The sequence below is a fragment of the Brassica napus genome, chromosome C3 (assembly GCF_020379485.1).
Source record: "Brassica napus cultivar Da-Ae chromosome C3, Da-Ae, whole genome shotgun sequence".
Taxonomy (NCBI): Eukaryota; Viridiplantae; Streptophyta; class Magnoliopsida; order Brassicales; family Brassicaceae; genus Brassica; species Brassica napus.
Genome location: NC_063446.1, coordinates 69,077,808 through 69,099,464, shown reverse-complemented (window position 1 = coordinate 69,099,464; position 21,657 = coordinate 69,077,808). Strand labels below are relative to the sequence as shown.

The window sequence follows — 21,657 nt, the reverse complement described above, 5'->3', positions numbered from 1 at the left end:
TACATAATTTCTCCTCAAACTCATATATTGTAGCTTGACGAATCTTTCTCAAATCCTACGATGTCAAGTTTCCACTCCATCTAGGTCGCCTCTTTCTACGACGGTGAGTCGAAACTTGTGCGCCGTCACGGACCCTTGATAAGTTCTTGCAACCCCTCTGTTTTGGATTAACCTAGATCTATTTTCCATTTTTGCAGTTGCAGAGTAGAAAACTTGTGCGCCGATACTTTCTCACAGCCGAAACTTTCACAATGAAAGATATTTCCTAGTTACATATCGTTTTCATTTTTACTATCCTTGATATCAAGTTCTTGCTTAAATTGAAACTTTTGATTGAACTAGACCACCCCCTTTGTGAACGATGCTGTGACTGATGAACAGTTGACCACAACTCCATCTCGTCTAACCACAACACCTCTGCCCCTCTCCCAACACCTATTGCACCTATCCACGAAGCCATTGACCACACCAACATTGTCTTTAACCTCTTCCTCTCCACCAGGCCACAATACATACCTATAGCTGTCCAGCTAAACGCTACTTACCATGACCACATCTCCATGTCGCCAAAACACAACACCTCCACCACTCCCCACATCGCTGCTGATCCTAACCACGTAACTTTCACTCCTGACCATGTAACATTAGCCTTTCCCACCAAAACCTCTATCCATGACCACACATCCTTATCCTCTCATCACAATATCTCAGACCTTGACCACATGAACACAAGTTCCTCCATCCACAAAAAAAACTATTTTTAATCTTAGCCATTAGATCAAAAATATAAATACCCAATCCAACGGTTCCTGGTGAATTTCTACAATCCATAAAACTGTCAATTGTGAATTGCAAACGCTAATTCTAACTATTGATTAAAACAAAACCAACGAGACATTGTTTAATCAGGATTCTTCTTTTCTTGTTGGAGGTATTTTCGACCAAAAAGTTAAAAAGTAAGTCAAAAGTACACCTCATCTCTAAAGTACCTCAAAGTGTTATAATGGAAGCCCAAAGTATGTCAAATGGTAAAGCTCTCATATACAAATTCGGTAAAAACACTTAATTAGTAATTCAATGTAAACTTCTCTTCGAAAGTTTATCATAATGTAGGATGCGGTTTAGAATGTTTTCCAATTAATGTTGGATATGTGCTGTATCCAAAGCTCAAATGTCCCAGAGTTGTGGTTTTTGTTTCAAAGGATGCTCGAACCAGGAGAAATGTCTTAGCACTCTACGGTATTATCATCTGCCATGTTCCAAATTGTAAGACTGGGATTATACCTTTACATATTTACCTTATTATGGCTCCAGGATACAGCCAAAATGACAAGCATTGTGGGGCTTCCTTCGGATCGTTCCCTCGTGGAGGAGGATCAGTGCTTAAGGCTTCTCTTCTATATAAAGTTGTTACCTTATCATTTCTCTAACTTTCTCAAGTAACAATTTTTTTTTATAACCTGGGGTATCTGGCGGGCCGAGATCCAACCGATTAGTTTTTTTGGAGCCTGACCACCGGCACCAGTCAGATTCGGTTGCTCGCAAGGAGAATTAGATACCCTGTCGCCTGGCCACATGGATGGGTAAACCTGAGTTGGCTCAGATTGAGACGCTATATGCCACTCGACTAGTTAACTCAAGTAACATTTTCAAGTAGAGTGGAGTCACATGTGCTGAACACTTGGAGGATAAACATTCAACTGATATAAGCTTTGCGGTTTGATGATGCACACAGGTGGGTGAAACGATATGGGGAAAATCAAGACACGTTCTTCATAGTCTTGGCCAAAACTTATACATCAAACGAGTCTCTGGGGACAAATGGAAAATGTTATGATGATTCTAGTTTTATCTTTTCTTAGTTCAGAAGTGTTTGAAAACAAGCCTGAATTAATTATATTATACGTTCTTTTTCCTTATCATTATACTACTTACGTTATTCACCTGCTTTCAGCCTAAATTGTTTAGGAAATATTATTTGGAAATACATAGTTTGTTTGATAAAAGTAGGTTCTTTATTGGTTAACTAGAAGATAACCCACGTGCATGCGCGCGGGTGTGAGTTCTTATAATAATGTTTGTTTATGAAATGATTTTAACATTTTGCAACACTACAATCTTTATCGATTATAAAATGATGAATACAAATGTTGGTCTCTTAAATATATCATCGTTGTTGAAGACTTAATGTATTACATCTCATTTTAATTATTTTTAAAACTTCATATGCACCAAAAGAAATTAAATTATGACATAAATCACCAAAACCAAATAGGCAACATCGATTGTATAATGACGAAAGAAGATTAGGTTTTATGCTCTCCATTTGTTTACTATAGACTCTCCATAAGTGATTTCATTTTCTACCTCTATAAACTTGTGCTTTCGTTCTCGTCTTTGTTTCATTGATATGAGTTAAGTTTCATTTTTAACTTCTTTTATGAATTCAGTGAATTACATAAGTGTCAATTAAAAAAATGGACATCTGTAAAAATTAGTTTCACTTCATATACATATATAAGAATCAAAATTTTGAAAAAAAATCTTTGGCAAACTATATTAACAGGTTAGTGTTCAAATCTAATATATCAAGTTGTTATAGAATATAAATGCAGACTCGAAATATAAATGTTTGTCTAGTATATATTCACCAGCTCGGTCTAAAAATCATCTAATTAGAACAACGAAACAAATTACTTATTTCACGAGTTCGGGTAATATCTAAATCCGAAAGGGTAATATCTGAACCCGAATGGATATCCGAAGATAACTAAACATAAGTATACTTAACTCTATATTTCTAGTTTATTTCTCTCATTTTATTCAAAATATTTATATTAATGATTCTTATTGCTCAAAATTAGATGATATACATATAATTATGGACAAAATCATCTGCTACTCACTTAAAATACATATCAAGTTCTTGTTTCTTGCATTAACAAAAGTTGCATCTAAAATTTCAAAACAACAACTAAATTAGTGTCTTTCTATTTTTAAAGTTTTATCTTCAAACCTATTAATAGTTTAATCTTTTAAAAATTAAAAATAACAGTTAAGTTAAAATATATTTTAAATACAAAAAACTTAAACAATGAATAATTTATTTATTTTTTCTTCAAAATTTAAATATCCGAACCCGACCCAAAATATCCGAACCCGAACAAAAAATACCCGAACCCTATTAGAAGTGTAGAAATACCCGAACGGGTTCTATACTTTTATACTGAAATATCCGATACAAACCCGAACGTGTATCCGAATGCCCACCCGTGTGATATATGATCATTTTTATCTTGCTTGAACAAAAAAAAGTTAAACCATTGATCACAAAAATTTTAATGTGAGACTTTTACCATTTTTAGTAATTTATAGTCGTTTTAAAAAATTCAAAATACAACATGTAAGAAAAAAATCTAATTGTTTTTATTATATGCTTAATGTGATTGTTTAATTTATTTTAATAGCATAAAATTAAACAAAAAAGAGAGAGGTTAGAATTTTTTTTTTATCAAATATGTATTATTCATAATCATTAATTGTCATATATATGTTAACCATATTAGGTAATTCTGTAACTCTTATTTAAGGAAAGAAAAAATATTCTTTTGTACACTATTAATTAATTTGATAGTTAGTTTAATAAAAATATAGTACAGTGAAACTTCTATAAATTAATAATGGTGGGACCACACCAAAACTATAATTTTTTTATTAATTTATAGAGGTATTAATTTATCGATATACTAATTGAACCAAAAACTCAATTTGGGACTATAAAATTATATTATTTTATAGAAATTTTTAGTGTATATTAATTTATAGAGTATTAATTTAAAGAGATTATACTGTATATGTTTATATGGACCAAATTACTTTTCTAACAATTCTAAGAATCATTCTCGTGTTGACACGTGGCTACGAAAATATGTTGTAATGCTTCGGGATTAATATATAGGGGATATTAATAAGAAATCATTGAAAAACAAATTAAGAAAGTAATTGGGATTAGATGGAAATGATAGATAAGAAAACTTTCTTGATTAAGAAATATTAAGAAAGGAAGGGTGTCACAGTTGTACAAGTATCTTATCCTAATCACTGGACCAACTTGTCCTTAATAAAAGTGGGTTGTGTGTCTAATCACTTTGCTTCCTCTGTAATCACTCTCTCGTTTAGTGCTAATCAGGATAATCATACATCTTTGTTAATTGTTACCACTTTCCTACAACAGGAAATAGGTTCTTTTCAATTATTATAACCTCAAGATTTCTTAGAGAAGTTTGCATTTAAAAACTAAAATATAATATACATTTTTTTGACTAACTTCTTTAAAATTCAAAAACCACACATGGTGTATGATGTTGGGAAGAAAAGAGTTTGTGAGCAACATCTTCTAAGCTTGTTAATTGGTTTTCTAGTCGTTAATTACTAACAATAACCCATGGACTATAACTAATAGTTTATTAGTTCCTACGTAGTCAACGAAATAAGTACAGTTAACTTTCATTTGAATTAATTATTTTGGCAACCAAAAGCTTTCGGTTAGGTGTATACATGTGGGTGCATGTAGGCCTGAGACTTTTATCCGAGATCCGGATTCGATCCAGTTCCGATCCGAAAATCCGGATATTCGGAGGGGCCGAATCCGGATCCGGATAGTAAAATGTTGGATCCGTCAAAACCGGATCCGGATATCTTAATTTTTAAGTCCGGATATTCGGATCCGTAAGTTTTATTAATAAATATTTCAAAAATAGTAATATCTATATATAAAAATTAATTTTATTTAATATATTTTCATTTTTATAATAGTATATATAAATTTTATGTAAATTTTATAATATTATACATAGAAATAATTAAAGATATTAAATATATTTTTATTTTTAAATTATTGTTAATATTTTATATATATATTAATATCATTTTTTTATTTATTTAAGGATCCAGATCCGGATCCGGATATCCGCCGGATATTACAATTTTTAGAAGGATATCCGACACCCGGATATCTGAGAACCCCGGATCCGGATAAATATAGTAAAATTATGGATCCGCCGGATAAGGATTGGAATCCGGATACCTTAAAATTGTCCGGATACCCGATCCGTCCCAGGGCTAGGTGCATGTATTTAAATATGAACTAAGTCAAAAGAAAAAGTACTTAAATAAGAAACCCTGGTGGTCTTTATTTGCATAAAATTGGGGAATACCGTAAGATTTCATGAGCTGGCTTTCATATTTATGATTAAATGCGTTAATTAACTACATGATTAAAGTATTTTTTCAAAAAAAACATGATTAAAGTTTACATTTAATAGCAAAGTGTATGTGTTATTAAAAAAGCAAAGCATGTTACTATAGTATGGGGGATAATATGGTACACCTTATTAACTCTACCAATATAACTTGCAAGATTTGCGCCTTACACAGAGTTAGACAATTCTTAAAATATTAATGCTCGGTAATAATCTACGTGAGGTGTTTTATAAAATATTTGTTAAATAAAAAAGTTTTTTAGAAATTTTTGAAATAATAACAAAAGATATGTAAAATATATTTTAATAATTTGATCAAATTAAAATTGTAAAAATATTTGATTTTATCAGTTTAAAAAAGATACATGTTTCCAAAAGTTTGTAGTAAAAATATTTATATATAATTTTATATGCCATATAGTTTAACTTAAACAATATTAATATAGATATATATTTTTCATTTGAATATATATATATATATATATTAAATGAAACTTCCTACTCGTATATATTTATGATCATTTGTCTTTTTTCTATGACAAAAAATTTAAACCATTGGTTAGAAAAATATAATTGTAAAATTTTTAGCATTTTTAATAATTTATAGTCGTTTTAAAAAATTTAAATATAACATATATAAAATATCTAAATTTTTATTGTACGACTAATGTCATTGTTTAATTTATTTTAATAATTTATAGACATTTTTAAAATTTAAAATATAACACATACAAAAAATATAAATTTTTTATTATATGACTAATGTGATTATTTAATTTATTTTAATAAATATAAAATTAAACAAAATTTATAAGTGATATACAGAGATTGTTACCAAAACTTATTTAAACCGTTTGATTAAGAAAATGCGGAGGTCTTTTTTAATAAATTTACATGAATGGACATCGGAGGCGGCCATGTCTTTCTCCTTTGTTATTAAACCAAAAAAGAATATAAAAGCAATCTAATCATATCTAAACCCCCCCGATATCTGGGTTTCTTTTTCTTATAACATATAGTACTCATTTGGACTTGTTTCCCACTTATGTTTCCTTTTTTTTTTGGCCAACCAGTCATGTCTTTCTTAATCCCAAGCTTTTCATATCTTTTTCTAAAATCCCCCATCTAAGTTCAGTTAGTGGATCTTACTCAAAAGTGAAATATGACTCTGTACATTAAAAAAGGGTAATGTGACTCTGAATAAGATTCATTATATTTCAAGGTTTTATTATGCGCATATCTATTAAAAGATGTATTGATATGGATTTTACCCTCTATTCTGCACTGATTCCATTCAAATTCTTTCAAACTTATCTATATTAGCAAGTAGTTACACTCAATTCAAAAACTTAAAATATTCATTTCAATTTAAACAAGTTACATGATGGAGAAGATTCTATTATGTAGGGATGGAACTTATTATACAGGATCCGCTCTGAAAATAGGATATCTAGGATGCCCAGATCCAAATAGTAAAATTTCAGACCCGTCACAGCCGAATATAGATCTAGATATCTCGCTTTTCAAGTCTGGATATCCGGTTTAGTATTTTTAAAACATATTAATTTTTATCTTTATTAATAACTACATTTGATATATTAATATTTATACATAAAATTAATCTTATAATATTATGTTCTAACTTTTTTTATATTATATATATATATATATATATATATTTATTTATAAATATTTTATAAATATTTAATTTATCTATTATTTTAATTTTTTAGTATTTAAAAGAAATCATTATTTTAATTTATTTTACGGATTCGGATCCAGATACCCACGGATAGTATAATATCTACACAACGGATCCGGAAACCACGGATCTGGATACCCGAGGGATACCTTAAATTTTCCGGATATCCGGATCCATTCCACCCCTACTATTTTGTACATATATTTATTTTACTATTCCTCCACTGCTTAGATATATAAATTTGAAAAGCCACCAAAACTGAATTCAGTTTATTTGTTTTTAAAGGAAGTGCATGTGGTTTTGTTTTTATTTTTATTTCTCCAAGCTGCTATGCCTTAAGTTCAAAGTTCACACAATATATTTTTGTTGCAATTAGATTATAAATTCTTAGAATAAAATAATGGAAAATTACCGCAAATACCACATTCATAGTATCACTTTTCATGTTTACACTAATCACTTTTACCCTCATTTTTAATAAAGAGCAAAATACAACTATACTCACAGGATTAACTAATTTAGACTTAGGCTTTATAGTTGAGGGGTGGGTAGGGTTTTTTGAACGTAAAATTTAAGATTCTAATAAATATATAAATAAATACTTAAAAAATATAATTTAAAAAAAAAATAGTTTCAAACATAATTTTTGATTTTCAAAAATAAATTTTGGAAAAAATAAAAAAACTTCGAAAAAAATCAAAAAAAAAAATTTATAAAAAAGTTTGAATTTGAAAAAGTATAATTTGAAATTTTTTTTTTTTTTTATTTATTTATTTAAGTAATCATTTATTATATATATAGATAACAAGGGTATAAGAGTCTTTTGCCACTTCATGAAGAATGTATTTTTGAAAATGTTCATATAGTGGTGGTAAAGATGAAAAGTAGTAGCATAAAAGTGGTAAACATAAAATTTCTCCTAAAATGATGTAGAATGAATTGATGTTTAAATGATTTATTCCATTAATTTTATTTCTTTACCATTTAACTTGAATAAATTAGAACACTTATTTGATAAACTAAAAAAAATATAAAGAGAAGCATGCCTAAATATTCATCTTCAGTTTTGATAAAAAAATATTGGAGAGAATATATTTTATTTTAACATATTCTATTCATATTATTATATTAAAATTTATTTTATTATTCTATCTCATCGTTATCATTAGAGTTTTATTTTGTAGACTTGTGGTAAAAAGAAGAAAACTGCGTACTTTATTTTTATCATTTTTTTTTAAATTGGATGATATTCAGTTGTAATAAAAAAACTTATTAGATTTTATAAAATATTAAAAGTATTAGTAGTGGAAACATTAAAAACTCCCCATCACTCCCACGATTAAAATAAAATAATAAAACCGTCGAGTAACCGTAACTCCCTGATGACGTGGCAATTAGAGTTCGGACAGCCACTGTAATAAATATTAAAACATTTTATCATTTTTCTGACTTCACAAAAAAAAAGCTTTCGCTTTGTTTTTTTTTCTAATTCACTGACAGAATCAAAGACCGAGAATTCATCCACTCAAGAACCACTCAAGAACAAATCGAAATCTCACACTCTATGAAACCTCGTCCTTCTCGGTCGATGTTTGCTTCAATGGATATTTGATTTGCTCTGGGACTAAGTCTGGTGAGGAAGATGTGCGTCTTAGTGTTCTCATCTTCTTTCTTTTTTCTTTTTTTATATTTCTTCTTTGTTTGGTTACTTTGTAAACTGGAGGAAGTTCTTATGAATCTGAGGAAACTTGTCTACTTGTCCGTTTTCATTGCTTTGGTCTGAGTGTCGGTAGATCGATGTTTTTTAACTCCCATTTAACCGATTTGCTTCACTGCCATGGTTACTGAGCTCAGTACCACGAGATTTAGGTTTAAATCTGATTAAGATATGGGTCTGTTTCTGGATTAGCTTTGCGTTTACTTAGATCGATTCAGGAAAGTGTATGTGAGTAAGCTGATTGAGTATTGTCTATGGATCCATTTACATATATCATATATGTATTAGAAATGGCTCGACTCTGAAAGTTTTTTTTTTCATGTTTCAAACACTTTTAGAATGTAGCTTGAGTCTTGGTCACTGCCACAATATTGATTGACATGTAAATTTCACTTCCTAAGCCCTAGAAACTCAACTCACTCTGGTTGTGTGTGGAAAATGTTTGTTGTCTGTTGATTAATTTATATAACAATGCATGGCTCAAGGGAATGATTTGTGCTGGTGCTATCACCCTTTTTTGTCTCTTCACTTACATCAGTTAGTTCCATATATGTTGTTTTTGTAGTTTACTATGGATCCTGAAAGTGTCATCATGGTGGCTGATGGGAGTGAACCTGCTCTTGTAAATGGTGGTTTAACAATGGAAAGTGTTGGTATTGAAGTAAATGTTTTTGCTTCCGGCGAAACATTGGATGCTACTTCAGAAATTCAGAATGAGAATTCAGGAGATAGTTCCACTTTGGATGCAATTGAACACTCCAAAGAGGTTGCAGCTGAGGTTGGTAACTGGATGGTTAATCTACTCGCCTGTCAGATAAACGGTTTTGTTCTCACTTTTTTTTCTTTGGTAGGGTACACAAGTTGAAAATGTAGATGAACCAAAGTGTATTAAAGGCCAAAAGGCTCAACGGAAGCTAAAGAATGAGAAAATCTCAGGTGGTAAGAGTGTTCCATCATCGGTTCATATCAAAAAGAAGAAAGAGAGGAATGGTGCAGATGCTAAAGTTGCAGCATCAAATGGTTCTGTTGCTCCTAGTGCACACACAACAAATTCTCTAAAGAGCACGCCATTAAACGGTAGAGAGGCTCAAGTCACGGAGGTAATCATCCCTTACCATCTCCTTCTACGTTTATCTGCTTTGGCTCGATTCATTTCTGATTTTTTGTGACATATCAGCATGGAAAACAAGAATCTGCACCAGCTGAAAGCGCCACTGGGTACTGAGTCCTCTTTTTTTTAAAAAAGTTCAGAGTTTCTTTCCTTAGCGTCTTGAAGACTAAGCATTGGTGCTAAGTATTATCATTTATCTTTGCCTCTCTTTGACACAGGGACAAGGTTAAAGCGAAGCCTCAGAAGAAACAAGTACATGAAACATCTGAAGATGATACTCAGTCTTCTTCTAAGTATTTGTTTCACCTTTATATTTTTACCACCTCTTCTTTCCTGGGGCCTTTCTGCATTTTGCCTCTTATTTTTAGCATTTATGTTGATTATAACTTTTTTATGGTTTCTTAGTAGCCCGCAAGCAGACGATGGCAAACCTCGCAAAGTTGGTGCACTTCCAAATTATGGGTTCAGCTTCAAATGTGACCAACGTGCTGAAAAGAGAAGAGAGGTCTGCTTTTGGAACAACTTGCTTGTCCTCTCTATAGAAACATGTTTTAAAAATAATCATACTTCTGATTTCATATGGTGCAGTTCTATGTTAAGCTCGAGGAAAAGACTCATGCGAAAGAAGAGGAGATTAATAACATGCAGGCCAAGTCCAAGGTTACCTTCCCAAACCCTCTTCTTTGTCATAGTGTTCTCCACCTACTTTTGCTGAAACAAAACTCTTGCTACTCTCTCAGGAAACACAAGAAGCTGAGCTTAGGAAGCTAAGGAAGAGCTTGAACTTCAAAGCCACACCCATGCCTAGCTTTTATCAAGAACCTCAACCTCCTAAAACAGAGTTAAAGAAGGTACTTATGCTCTCTTCAACAACCATCAACTCACTCTTTTCGTGAAGTACTACTTCTCATTGTTATTTACTTCCAAGTAGATACCACCAACAAGACCAAAATCTCCTAAACTCGGGAGAAAAAAGACTGACTCTGAAGAAAGTCAAACTCCTCGCCTCGGTAGACTGAGCCTAGATGAGAAAGCTTCTAAAGATAACTCAGCTTCCAAGGGAATTGTGCCAACAGTTGATCACAAGAAGCAACCGTTGCGCAAGTCACTTCCAAGATTGCCATCTCAGAAAACAGCTCTCCCTGATGGAAAACCCTATGCAACATCAGCAAAGGTGAAACCTGAAAGAAAGAAACCTGAAAAAGATGCAGAAACTTCACATCTCACAGAAGAGGAAGCACAAGTGACTGTATCATCATCTAATGCTAATGTAGAAGGCTCAGATGAGATTGTATCTTCAAGGATGGATGAAGAAAGAGCCGAGTCCATTGAGGTATCTGAAGTGGTTGCTGTTGAGCACTAAGATATACTATTACACTCTCAAGACTCATCTTGCATTAATTAATGAGGAGGACAAGAGGAAAAGAAACCGTATGATATTTATATTTATATAATATCTTGGACCAAAACTTTATCTGAGAAGAAATAGGTAAAAAGTGTGAAAGGAATCATATGGGTTTGGTTCTAAAGGTTGCTGCTTTCAAATACTTCTGTGTTTGATGGTGATGTTGCTTTAAGTTGTTTTTTTCATGTCAAGATCTTTTTCTTTTTGATGCTTTGATTTTAAAAGATGAATATTCAGGAGATTATGTGTTCGCTCTGTGTATTCTTTCTTTCTCTATTTTGGTGCAATACTTTTTGTTATGTTCCACAAAAAAAAAATGCTTGAAGATATGGAAAGAAAAGTTCAACGTACATAATCACACCCTGCATTGCTTACTACACAGGTATCATCATTTTTAAAAAATCTCCCAACCAAAACCTATTGAGATTTCAGATTTTATTTCACTTTAATTATATCTTTCTGGTAAAAATATACTAGCTACGGTAATATACTGTATTTTACAAAACAACAAAAGAAGGGCAAATCTCCAAAATAGCACATTTCTAAGTTTATATCACAAAAATAGCCCTTAAAAACTAAAATGACCAAAATAGTATTTTATCTTTCGAAAAATTTAATTTAATTTTATTTTTCAAAATTTAAAATCTTATTCCAAAACCTCACTCCCCAACTCTAAACCCTAAATCCTAAACCTTAAACCCTAAATCCTAAACCCCACCCCTTAACTCTAAACCCTAAACTCTAAAGCCTAAACCCTAAATTCTAAACTCCACCTCTTAACTCTAAACCCCAATGTCTAAATTAGTTTACCATTGGGGTATAAGTGTATATTATCTCTTTTGTTAAAACATTAAGTGCTATTTTAATCATTTTTATTTTTAAAGACTATATTTGTGACAATTTTTTTTAGTGCTATCCTAGTCATTTTCTCACAAAAGAATCACATCTCATAAGAAGAGAAAGACATATAAGTTGTGTTTATTTGCCTTTCTTATGTATAAAACATTTTGTTAGAGTATCACATGTACCCTCCCAAACGTCAACAAGAAAATGCACCATATCCTATAACATTGCATCATCATCATCGATTTAAATTAGTTTTCTTATCAATAATAACACTAGATAGAAGTAATTCGATCAATCTTGTATCACCAATTAAAGGTGTCTTGACTCTTAAGCAGGAAATAAACCACCTGAAGAGGTATCGGTCGAGGAAAAGGCTTGTTTGTGCTCAGTAAGCTCTCATATGTCGAGTCCCAGCTGAAAATTTATCATAGAGTATGAATTAGAAGTACGGGTTTCATCTTAACATTGAAAAGTTATAAGAAACCAATCATATAAATTCAATATAGAAACAAATACTTCTTTTTGATATTTATTTCCGCACATTTTGTACTAATAACCCCTAGTTACAATTTTTCATTAAGAAGATTGTTCATTGGTTGTCACCTTATAGCAGGTTCCAAAACTCGACATTGTTGGCTGGTTCTGTATTCACGCCATTGTTCTCTTGCCTGGTTCCATTGATTAAGCCCTTCAATGAGAAGAAATGAAGAAGTAATATATAATATATTATGTATGTTGTGGCCTAACTAGTCATAGTTCCAAATTTTAGCAAAAAAAAAAGAAAAACTAGTCATAGTTTGTATGCCGTGAATGAGTCACTCGAAAGCTTGATGAAAAAAAAAATTGGTTCTAACTTCCAAGATATGTATATGCGCTTAATTCAATTCATTGAATAAATAAAACTTGATCGAACAATAATATTACTTGCTTCTGTAAAAAGAAACTTAATGGCCCGATTGGTAAAAACTGTAGCTTTAATTTTTTTGCCGTAGAGTTAATGCTGTAGAATTTTTGCTGCAACTGTAGACCTTATTGCTGTAGATCTTTGACGGTAGAATTTTAGGTATAGATTGTTTCTTTTAAAGCATGATTGGTATAAACTAGCTGTAGATTATCTGAGATAACAAACGAAGTCTCACATTGGAGAATTAGACAAAGAGTGTCTAATATATAAAAAGATGTCCAACTCTAATAGTACGAAGCCTTTTGGGAAGAAGCCCAAAAGTAAATCCATGCGGGACAGCCAATTAGGTCCAAAGTGAACAATATCGTATTAATCGAACAATATAGAGTTGGACACGGGATTACACAATTCCAACAATTGGTATCAGAGCGGTTGACGAGAAATCTGCAAAAGACCAATATACCCTTCAAGAGATGAATGGTATCCTATGAGTTAGGAATGAGAGGTATGTGGCAGAGATCAAGTCAAAAGATTCTGGAAGTTAGTTGTAGAACACGAGATGAATGTGATCCTTAGTTTGAGGAGGAGAATGTGAGATAACAAACTAAATCCCACATTGGAGAATTAGACAAAGAGTGTCTAATATATAAAGATATGTCCAACTCTAATAGTACGAGGCCTTTTGGGAAGAAGCCCAAAAGTAAATCCATGCGGGCCAGCCAATTATGCCCAAAGTGGACAATATCGTACTAATCGGACAATATAGAGTTGGACACGAGATTACACAATTCCAACAGATTAATATTTATACATATATTAAACAACATATTAATATATACAATTTTTTTATAATAATTATAATTTTATTGAACAAATAAAAAAATAGTAATCCTAAAAAATCCCATAAAGTAGATTGTTCATCTTTAAAAAAAATTGGTATAACAATAAATCAATAGTTAGGTTTACCCACGAGTATTCTATAAATCTATTGCGATTTGGAAACTGATTTTGTGTAATCGAATTTGCCTATATGCCCTAAACTATATAATTTTAAAACCAGTGCATGTTCAAAGTATTACTATAGAAAAAATATATTTCATACTCAATTAATAAAAATCTAATTACTACGACAAACAATCTAGTATACAACTTATAAACTAGTTCGCAATCAAATTAATATGACAGAAAAGCTAGTTCATTAATCAGTTTATAAGTTAAGATTAATAATATAGAAGAGAGAAATAGATGCGTACATATGTTTTGCTTCTGTTATCTTATTTTTTTTATTAAAAGTTAAATAAAATATTATTTTTTTCTTTGGAAAGCACACAAAACTGAGTTGTAGAAATTTAACTTTCTAAAGCACTTACACACACGTTAGTTTTCAAAATTGCTGTGGAGACGAGAAACAAATTAAAGCTTAAAGCTTGATTACTTTAGATTTACTGCTGTAAACATAAATACTGCTGTGCACAGCTCCTACAGATATCAAACGTAAAAGAAGGAAAAAGCCTTTCAAAAAAACATGAAGGAAAAATTAAACGTAGAGTTTTGTTTTAATATAATGTTTGTGTAATCTTTTATCAAAAAAAAAAAAAAAAAAATATATAATGTTTGTGGTCTGCCATGCATATGTAATTCACGTAATGCAGCCGGTTTAGAATTTGATTGCTTTGCGTTTCCTATTATGCTTACTGTGTAATTTGTTTCTAATGAACTTGCTAGCATTTACACTATCCACGGAAAGAATGAAGTTTTTGTAAAACAACCGAGGCCTCACAAGTCACAACACCAAAGATAGATTCAAGAGTTACCATGGTTTACAAATAGGGTAGAGTTGCTTGTGCTGCACCGGGGATCAAAAGGCGGGTTTGATGATTGTGATCGAATCGTGACATTGTGTTCCATATCACATGTACTTGTGCTCCCGAAATTGTCTGATGAACCACCATCCTTTTTCACAACCTTCCCTTGGATGTTGAGTCTCTTTGATAGCTCATCGACTTCCACTTTTGCGGTATGCAAAACAGTTTATGCTCTACATACAAAAACCATCATAAATATATAAAAATATTAACATTTTAGCAACTTTTGCTACGTTCTAACATGTTTGATCTATTGGTTCTCTGGTTGGCTCACATTGATGAGAGTTTTGCATTTTGACTTTAGAGATTCCATGAAGCAAATAGAGAGAGCGTGGAAGTAAGCTGCGAGGAAATGGAAGAACGAGGAACAGCTTGTCTTACTAAATCGTGTTTGTGTTTTTATCAAGAAGGAAGAAATACAAGAACACATAGCTAGCTAATTCCAAGGACAAAACAAAATGAATATAAAAGAGTAATCGAAACTCAAAAAGAAAAGATTAGCATAGAAGTATAGTATGACTCATAAGACAAGCAAACACACACATAATAAATGATTCCGTACGCTAGAATTTAGAAGCAAGTAAGGCATAGTTACAACATAAATTTTTTAGGATACTCTTTTTGTCACAAAAATAGCATGTTACAAAAATAGCATGTTACAAAAATAGCATTCAATGAAGAAAATAACTAAAATAAGTTTTATTAAAGGGTAAACAATGTATTTTTATCCTATGGTTAACTAATCTAGACTTATGGTTTACAGTTAAGGAATAGGATTTTGGGATACAATTTCAAATTTTAGAAAATAAAAATTAAAATAAAAAATTTCAAAATAAAAAAGCTATTTTGATCATTTTTTTTATGGCTATTTTTGTGATAAATTTTTTAAAAAAAAATATTTGAGAGAATTGTGCTAGTTACAATGTTTAAGTTGAAAAATAAAAAGTTTGTGTCTGGCCTTTATTACATATATACATTCACATGGTTTATTAATAGCACCCAGAAAAAAAAAGATAAACAAACAAACAAACAAACTTTTTAGATCTTCCAAAAGAAGGATACTATGAACACTCGTCATTATTATTTTGACTAGGGGCGGATCCCTGCGCAAGCGCGGGGTTGTTGAGTTGGATATTTTTTTTTTACCATTTGTTGCAACAATTAGACTACTTGGATCGAATGCAAATTTTTTTGCTAACTTTTTGTCATAATTGCATGAATCATATCGTCTGAAACGAAGATATATTGTTAGGCCGTAAAAGATTTTTAATTTAACATAAGTTTAAGATAAATGCATAGTTTAAATGGGCTTGGAGTTATAAAATTGGGCCATATATGTTCATTTTCTCGGTGGTGAGGGAAATCGAATAACTGTTTATCTTTGACCAAAAAAATAGATGTTTCTTTTTCGAGCTTTTTAGCTGTCCGCTGTGAATTTGAAATGAAGGCGACGTTCCTGTTGTAGAATTATTTTTGTTTTTAGTAAAGAATCAATACATGAAGGTGTTTTTATTGTAATTAAATGTTTATCTTGTTGCCTGGTATTGACGCAGATTAGAAATGTTGGCGAAAGTCTCATCGTCTTCATTTAAACCTGCAAAAGTGAGTTTTGTAAAGGAGAGTGTTTTTTTATCTTAATTTTGTTGAGGAGAAGAGAAGCAGAGTTGGTGTATGCAGTCGTATATAATAAAAACAATGCATGTCTTTACTAAAATAAAGCTTATGGTAATTGTTTGTGCAGTGTATTCATATAGACCATGATAATGTGAAGACAGTTCAAGTTTAAACCTAGGAGACACCTTAATACTAAATGGACAAAGCCCACCTTATGTGCAGCTTGCTGCATGATTATGCAAATTAAAAAAAAAAAACTGATTCTTCATTTTAAGAAACATTTGGTGCCCAAAGTGGAGTGATGGTAGCTCAAGTTGAAGAAAAAAGTGGAGTAAAACACTGGAACTTGAATATCCCACCAGTAAAAATCTACAGCCCTAAGTCACTCATGAGTCTTCCAATATGAGAGCTTGGTGCTGGCATCCCCGCTTACATAAGTCGCACATACTCGCGACTTCAGAGATGAAGTGGTGTTAACATAACTTTCTTTGAAGGTGGTTGAGGGACTCGTACATAAGTTGATTATGCACCAATGAGTCAAAATTGTATTTATTCATATGAGACAAACACTATACCATGATCTATAACCATTGTTTTCATTATGAAGAAGAATCTTTCTAAATCACTTACAATAGTTAAGCATATATTTATATGTGCACAAATTCAAACATCTTACAGAGATGTGTGTGTGTGTATGTGCCCATAAGAAAGATATACATATACTATTCTGGAGCAAATGTGTTTAACAGAAGTGTCCAGCTGTTACTCTAGAGTCTGGAGTTCCCTTGCGCAATTGATTCCAAATCTTTTCCCACATAATGCCCGCAATGAATCAATATCATCCGCACTATTGTTAATCCCCAATGTTAAGTAAGAAAATTAGAACATTATTTATACATGTTCATTACTAAAATGTATTAGTACCTTTGGTTCCTCTCCAAAAGATCAACCATAGCCTTACGCTTGCTATATTCCATTGACCTATTCATTTGTGTATACACAATTAATTCTCAGTTTGTAAGACAATTTGATATTAAGATATAAACATACTTTGTGGGAATATGGAGCCTTTACATGTTTCTCGGCGTATGAATGCCTCTCGCAGCGTTTTAGAAACATGGAAAACAGTCTTTTACATGGTTCATCTTGTTCATGTAAACATAAACCTTTTTTAATGGAGATCGTTTATAAAAATAACAAAGCAGTACGCAAAATAGAGAAGAATATATAAGAACCACACCGTAAACTAAACAAAAAGTTTTAATTTCTAGATGCAAAAAGTCACCAGCAACCTGGAAAAAAAACTGGAGTACATAAATGATCGAGTAAAGCTATAAGAATCTGTTTGAATCTCCAACCTAAACTAAACCAAAAGAGTAACTTTTATAACGTATTGAACTGAAAGATACAGTCAGACCATAGCAAAAAGGTTTCAACTATCTCTAAATTGTGGTGAAGGGAAGAGCTCAAAATTGAAGAGTAAGTAAAGAATAATGATATACCAAGCGGGAGAGAGAAAGGATGGTTCCACGATTTCTAAGCTTTGAATAGTCTCTAGCTCCGCAAGAGGAGTCGTAGAAGAAGGAAAATAACATCTCAACGGCTTTGTCGCAGGAGGAAGACAATCTTCTTCTTTGGTCACCATTTGATACCTCAAACAAAGATCTTTGAGAGGAAAAGATTATAAAAGAATCACAAAAATAATGTTCATGGACTTGTAAGAAAATGAAACTAAAGCAACTCCAACGTGAATAAAGATATATTCTTTTCTCTTTTCATTCTCTGGTTTTACACATAGAAAATAATCAGGCTTTCACCAACTTGGAAGGTCACCAACAGATTCCTCGAGTGACCCAATAAATATAATTATTATCTAATTGTACAGTTTCAAGAACACACTATTCTCCAAAGAGATTTGAATGAGAGAAGCACTAAAGATTTAAACTTGTCGTATATTTAAAAAAGAAGACAAAGATGATCAAAAGGTTTGTTTCTTCTAACTTTCTTAGCCTCAGCTTCAACAACTTTCTCTGTCTCTCTCGCTCTTCTTCTTCTGCGATCAGCTTTGCTTCCATTTCATCTTCCTCCCTTGCGATTCTCGCACTGCATTTATCAAATCAAACACAAACCGTTGAGCAATATATATAAGAAGAAACAAATGATTGAAACTCATGATCAAGATATTGATGTTACCTTCGTCTCTCTTCCTTCATGATATCGTCAAAGCAGGCTTCCAGGTCTCGGTTATCATAGCCATGTCCAACATAACGATTAGTACTGACATTAAAACAATACAAAACTCATAAGTGCAGGAGAAAAAAACTAATGAAAATGTAATGGGTGTGAGCATAGGAGAAAAGTTAGAAGCAGTGCTTGAACATTTGTCTAATCATGCTCAATGCTTTAGCATCCTCTGACATTGTTGCAGGCTTCTTCTTCTTCAGTGGCCTCCGATCATCTACATCAGGTTGTGGAGGTCTATTGGGCGCTGTTTACTCATCATCTGCGAAAGTTAGTTCATAGATTAGTGTATTTGCTAGTTTTTTTTGTTCTTGTCTAAAAAGGAGATGAGAGAAAAAATCATGATACCTGGTGTTTTGAGGTAGACGTTGATTGTTTTGGGATCATTCGGGATGGAATTCATCAAATGGTTAACGCAGATCAGTAACTCGATAGATCTCTTTGGGCTTCGTAGGAAGGAAATTGCAGAAAAAATCAATCATACCTGTTCGTCGAGGATGAGCAGCTCCCTCTCCAATTGAAGATAGAAGATAAACTGAGAGCGTCTGTGAAGATCCATCCAGCTATCAACCTTCTCCAATTTATACGGGTTGAAGTGAATTTTTTGGTTTCATTGTATCAGAAGGGAGAAGGAGAGTTTAAGATAGTAAATGGCTTTAATGAAAGAAAACCATTTATTGTAAAATTTAAGAGGTATACGTTGAATACAATAAAAAGAATTAATAGATATGAAAAAAGTTGTAAGGTAAAGAGTTGATTAAGACTCGTTTTTCCACATGATTAGGAAAAGCAGCAGGGTTGGTAAGATTGAAGGGTCGAAGAAGAAGAAACTTCTGAAAATCTAATCATTACTCGTTTAACGAATAAAAAACGGCACACTTTTCTCGACAAAAACATAAAACGTCAGACCTTTTTTTCAAAATAGGCCATATAACTAAACATTGGCCAAATGGCCTTACACCCGACTTGGGCTTTTTATAGAACTTAAACCGAAATCATACGTGTACAGAGTAAACTCTCCTATCATAAATATATATTAGTTTCGGCCACCAATGTACAAAGAATCCTTTAGCTCAGTGGTATAAATGGTGGTGTTTATATTTCAATAACCTGGGTTCGAGCCACAATCTCGACATTTTTTTCACATTTTTTAAAGTGGGACCCACAGACCGCTGACGTGTCGCCTCAAAAATGATGCAACTGTCTCATTATATTATAGATTTTATATTTTTCTATGAGAAAATTACTTAGATTGACCCTACTTTATTGAAGTATTAGACTCGACGCTGAAAGTTCTCAAATGGGTTCTTGTTAGATTTATATCTTATATATTAAAATAGAAGTCACAACCTTGTGTGATTTTTTTAAAAAATGGACCTATTCCTATAAATAATGTTGCATTTAATCTCTAATCTTATCATTTAAATTTTGGGCCTACAAAATTTTTTTATTGGGCTATCAATAACTGGATTTAAACAAGAACAATACTTAGGTTCACCCCTATGGTGAATGGTTAAATTCACCACACTCTTCATAACCAACCAAAATGCCATGTAGGAATAGTTTAAAAAAATAATAAAAATAAAAACTTAAATAGTTGAAAAAAAACAACACCGACATTAATTAGCGCCATCTGCAAAATTTTAAATTCTAAAAACCTAAACTCTAAAACCATAAACCCTAAATCCAAAACACTAAACCATAAACCCCAATCGTAAAATCTAAACCCTAAATCTTAAACCCTAAACCCAAACTCTACACAATAAACCCTAAATCCTAAAATCTAAACCCTAAAGCCCAAACCCAAAACTCTAAACCCTAAACCCCAAATCCAAAAATCTAAACCCTAAACCCAAAACTTTAAATCTTAAACCCAAACCCTAAATCATAAACTCTAAACCCAAAACTTTAAATCTTAAACCCAAACCTCTAAACCGTAAACCTTAATCTTATAAACTAGCAGATGGGTTTACGGTTTAGAGGTTTGGGTTTAGGGTTTAGGATTTAGAGTTTAGGGTTTAGGATTTGAAGTTTTGGGTTTAGAGTTTTGGGTTTAGGATTTAGGATTTAGGGTTTAGATTTTAGGGTTTATGGTTTAGAGTTTTGGGTTTAGGGTTTAGATTTTAGGATTTAAGGTTTATTGTTGAGAGTTTGGGTTTAAGGTTTAAGATTTAGAGTTTGGGTTTTAGGATTTGGATTTAGGGTTTAGTGTTTCGGATTGGGATTTATGGTTTTAGAGTTTAGGTTCTTAGACGGCGTTAATTAATGTCGGTGTTGTTTTTTTTTTAGCTATTTTTTTATTTTTATTGCCTTTTTTAACTACTTCTACATTGCACTTTAATTGGTTATGAAGAGTGTGGTGAATTTAACTATTCACCACAGGGGTGAACCTTAAACCAATGAATGAAAACAAATTCTAAACTATATAGTTTATTTTAAAAATTAAACAAAAAATAAATGTTTAATTATTTACTCGATAATATAAATCTATGAAGCGAAAAATTTAATTTTTAAAAAACTTTCTAAATTTGTGAAATGTTACAATATCTTTGAATATGATAATAAAACAATATTTTACTAATCTTTATATATAGTTACGATTTTAATAATGAAATAATAATCCGAAAATATATATATATAGAAGAAGATACAAATACATATGAAAGTTTGAAACAATCTATTCAATGAAAAAATATACCGTAAACTTATTATATTTTAAAAATTGATAGACACATATATATTATAATATATATCAATTTAGAATTGAAAATAAAATATTTATATAAAAATAAATGAAAACAAAATCCCGCGCGGTTGCGCGGATCGAGATCTAGTTATTGTTATAATTCATATTATTTATCGCTTTAAAATTTATTTTGTTTTAAATATGTAAGCTAATTATAAAATGACCGTTGTATTTAGAATATCTAGAGGAGTTCTAATGGTTTCTCTTTTGAGAGACTCTTGTTCTACGTTTTTCATATATTTCCT

At 31.6% G+C, this 21,657-nt stretch overlaps 1 protein-coding gene, 1 long non-coding RNA gene and 1 pseudogene across 5 annotated transcripts; 1 reads left to right on the top strand and 2 right to left on the bottom strand.

Moving 5' to 3' along the window:
• Nucleotides 1-8,400: 8,400 nt before the first annotated feature.
• On the top strand, nucleotides 8,401-11,451 carry LOC111204753 (protein WVD2-like 5). 4 transcript variants are annotated; one of them, XM_022700136.2, is made up of 9 exons: nucleotides 8,401-8,607; nucleotides 9,246-9,458; nucleotides 9,532-9,780; nucleotides 9,858-9,898; nucleotides 10,010-10,084; nucleotides 10,200-10,296; nucleotides 10,380-10,451; nucleotides 10,532-10,642; nucleotides 10,723-11,451. In XM_022700136.2, exons 2-9 carry the CDS (start codon nucleotides 9,252-9,254, stop codon nucleotides 11,152-11,154), a joined length of 1,284 nt encoding a protein of 427 aa, XP_022555857.1. In that variant the 5' UTR covers nucleotides 8,401-8,607; nucleotides 9,246-9,251; the 3' UTR covers nucleotides 11,155-11,451. The 4 variants fall into 4 exon arrangements, with proteins under 4 accessions (XP_022555857.1, XP_022555855.1, XP_048606394.1 ...); XM_022700134.2 differs by having other exon boundaries at nucleotides 10,197-10,296; XM_048750437.1 differs by having other exon boundaries at nucleotides 8,405-8,596.
• LOC111204131 lies at nucleotides 11,317-17,652 on the bottom strand (annotated as a pseudogene).
• Nucleotides 17,653-17,883: 231 nt separating this feature from the next.
• On the bottom strand, nucleotides 17,884-20,428 carry LOC111204130. The gene is made up of 3 exons (XR_002656546.2): nucleotides 19,015-20,428; nucleotides 18,619-18,928; nucleotides 17,884-18,528 (listed from the first exon to the last, which is right to left on the bottom strand). It is a non-coding gene; the product is annotated as an uncharacterized LOC111204130 (long non-coding RNA).
• Between the last annotated feature and the right edge of the window lie 1,229 nt (nucleotides 20,429-21,657).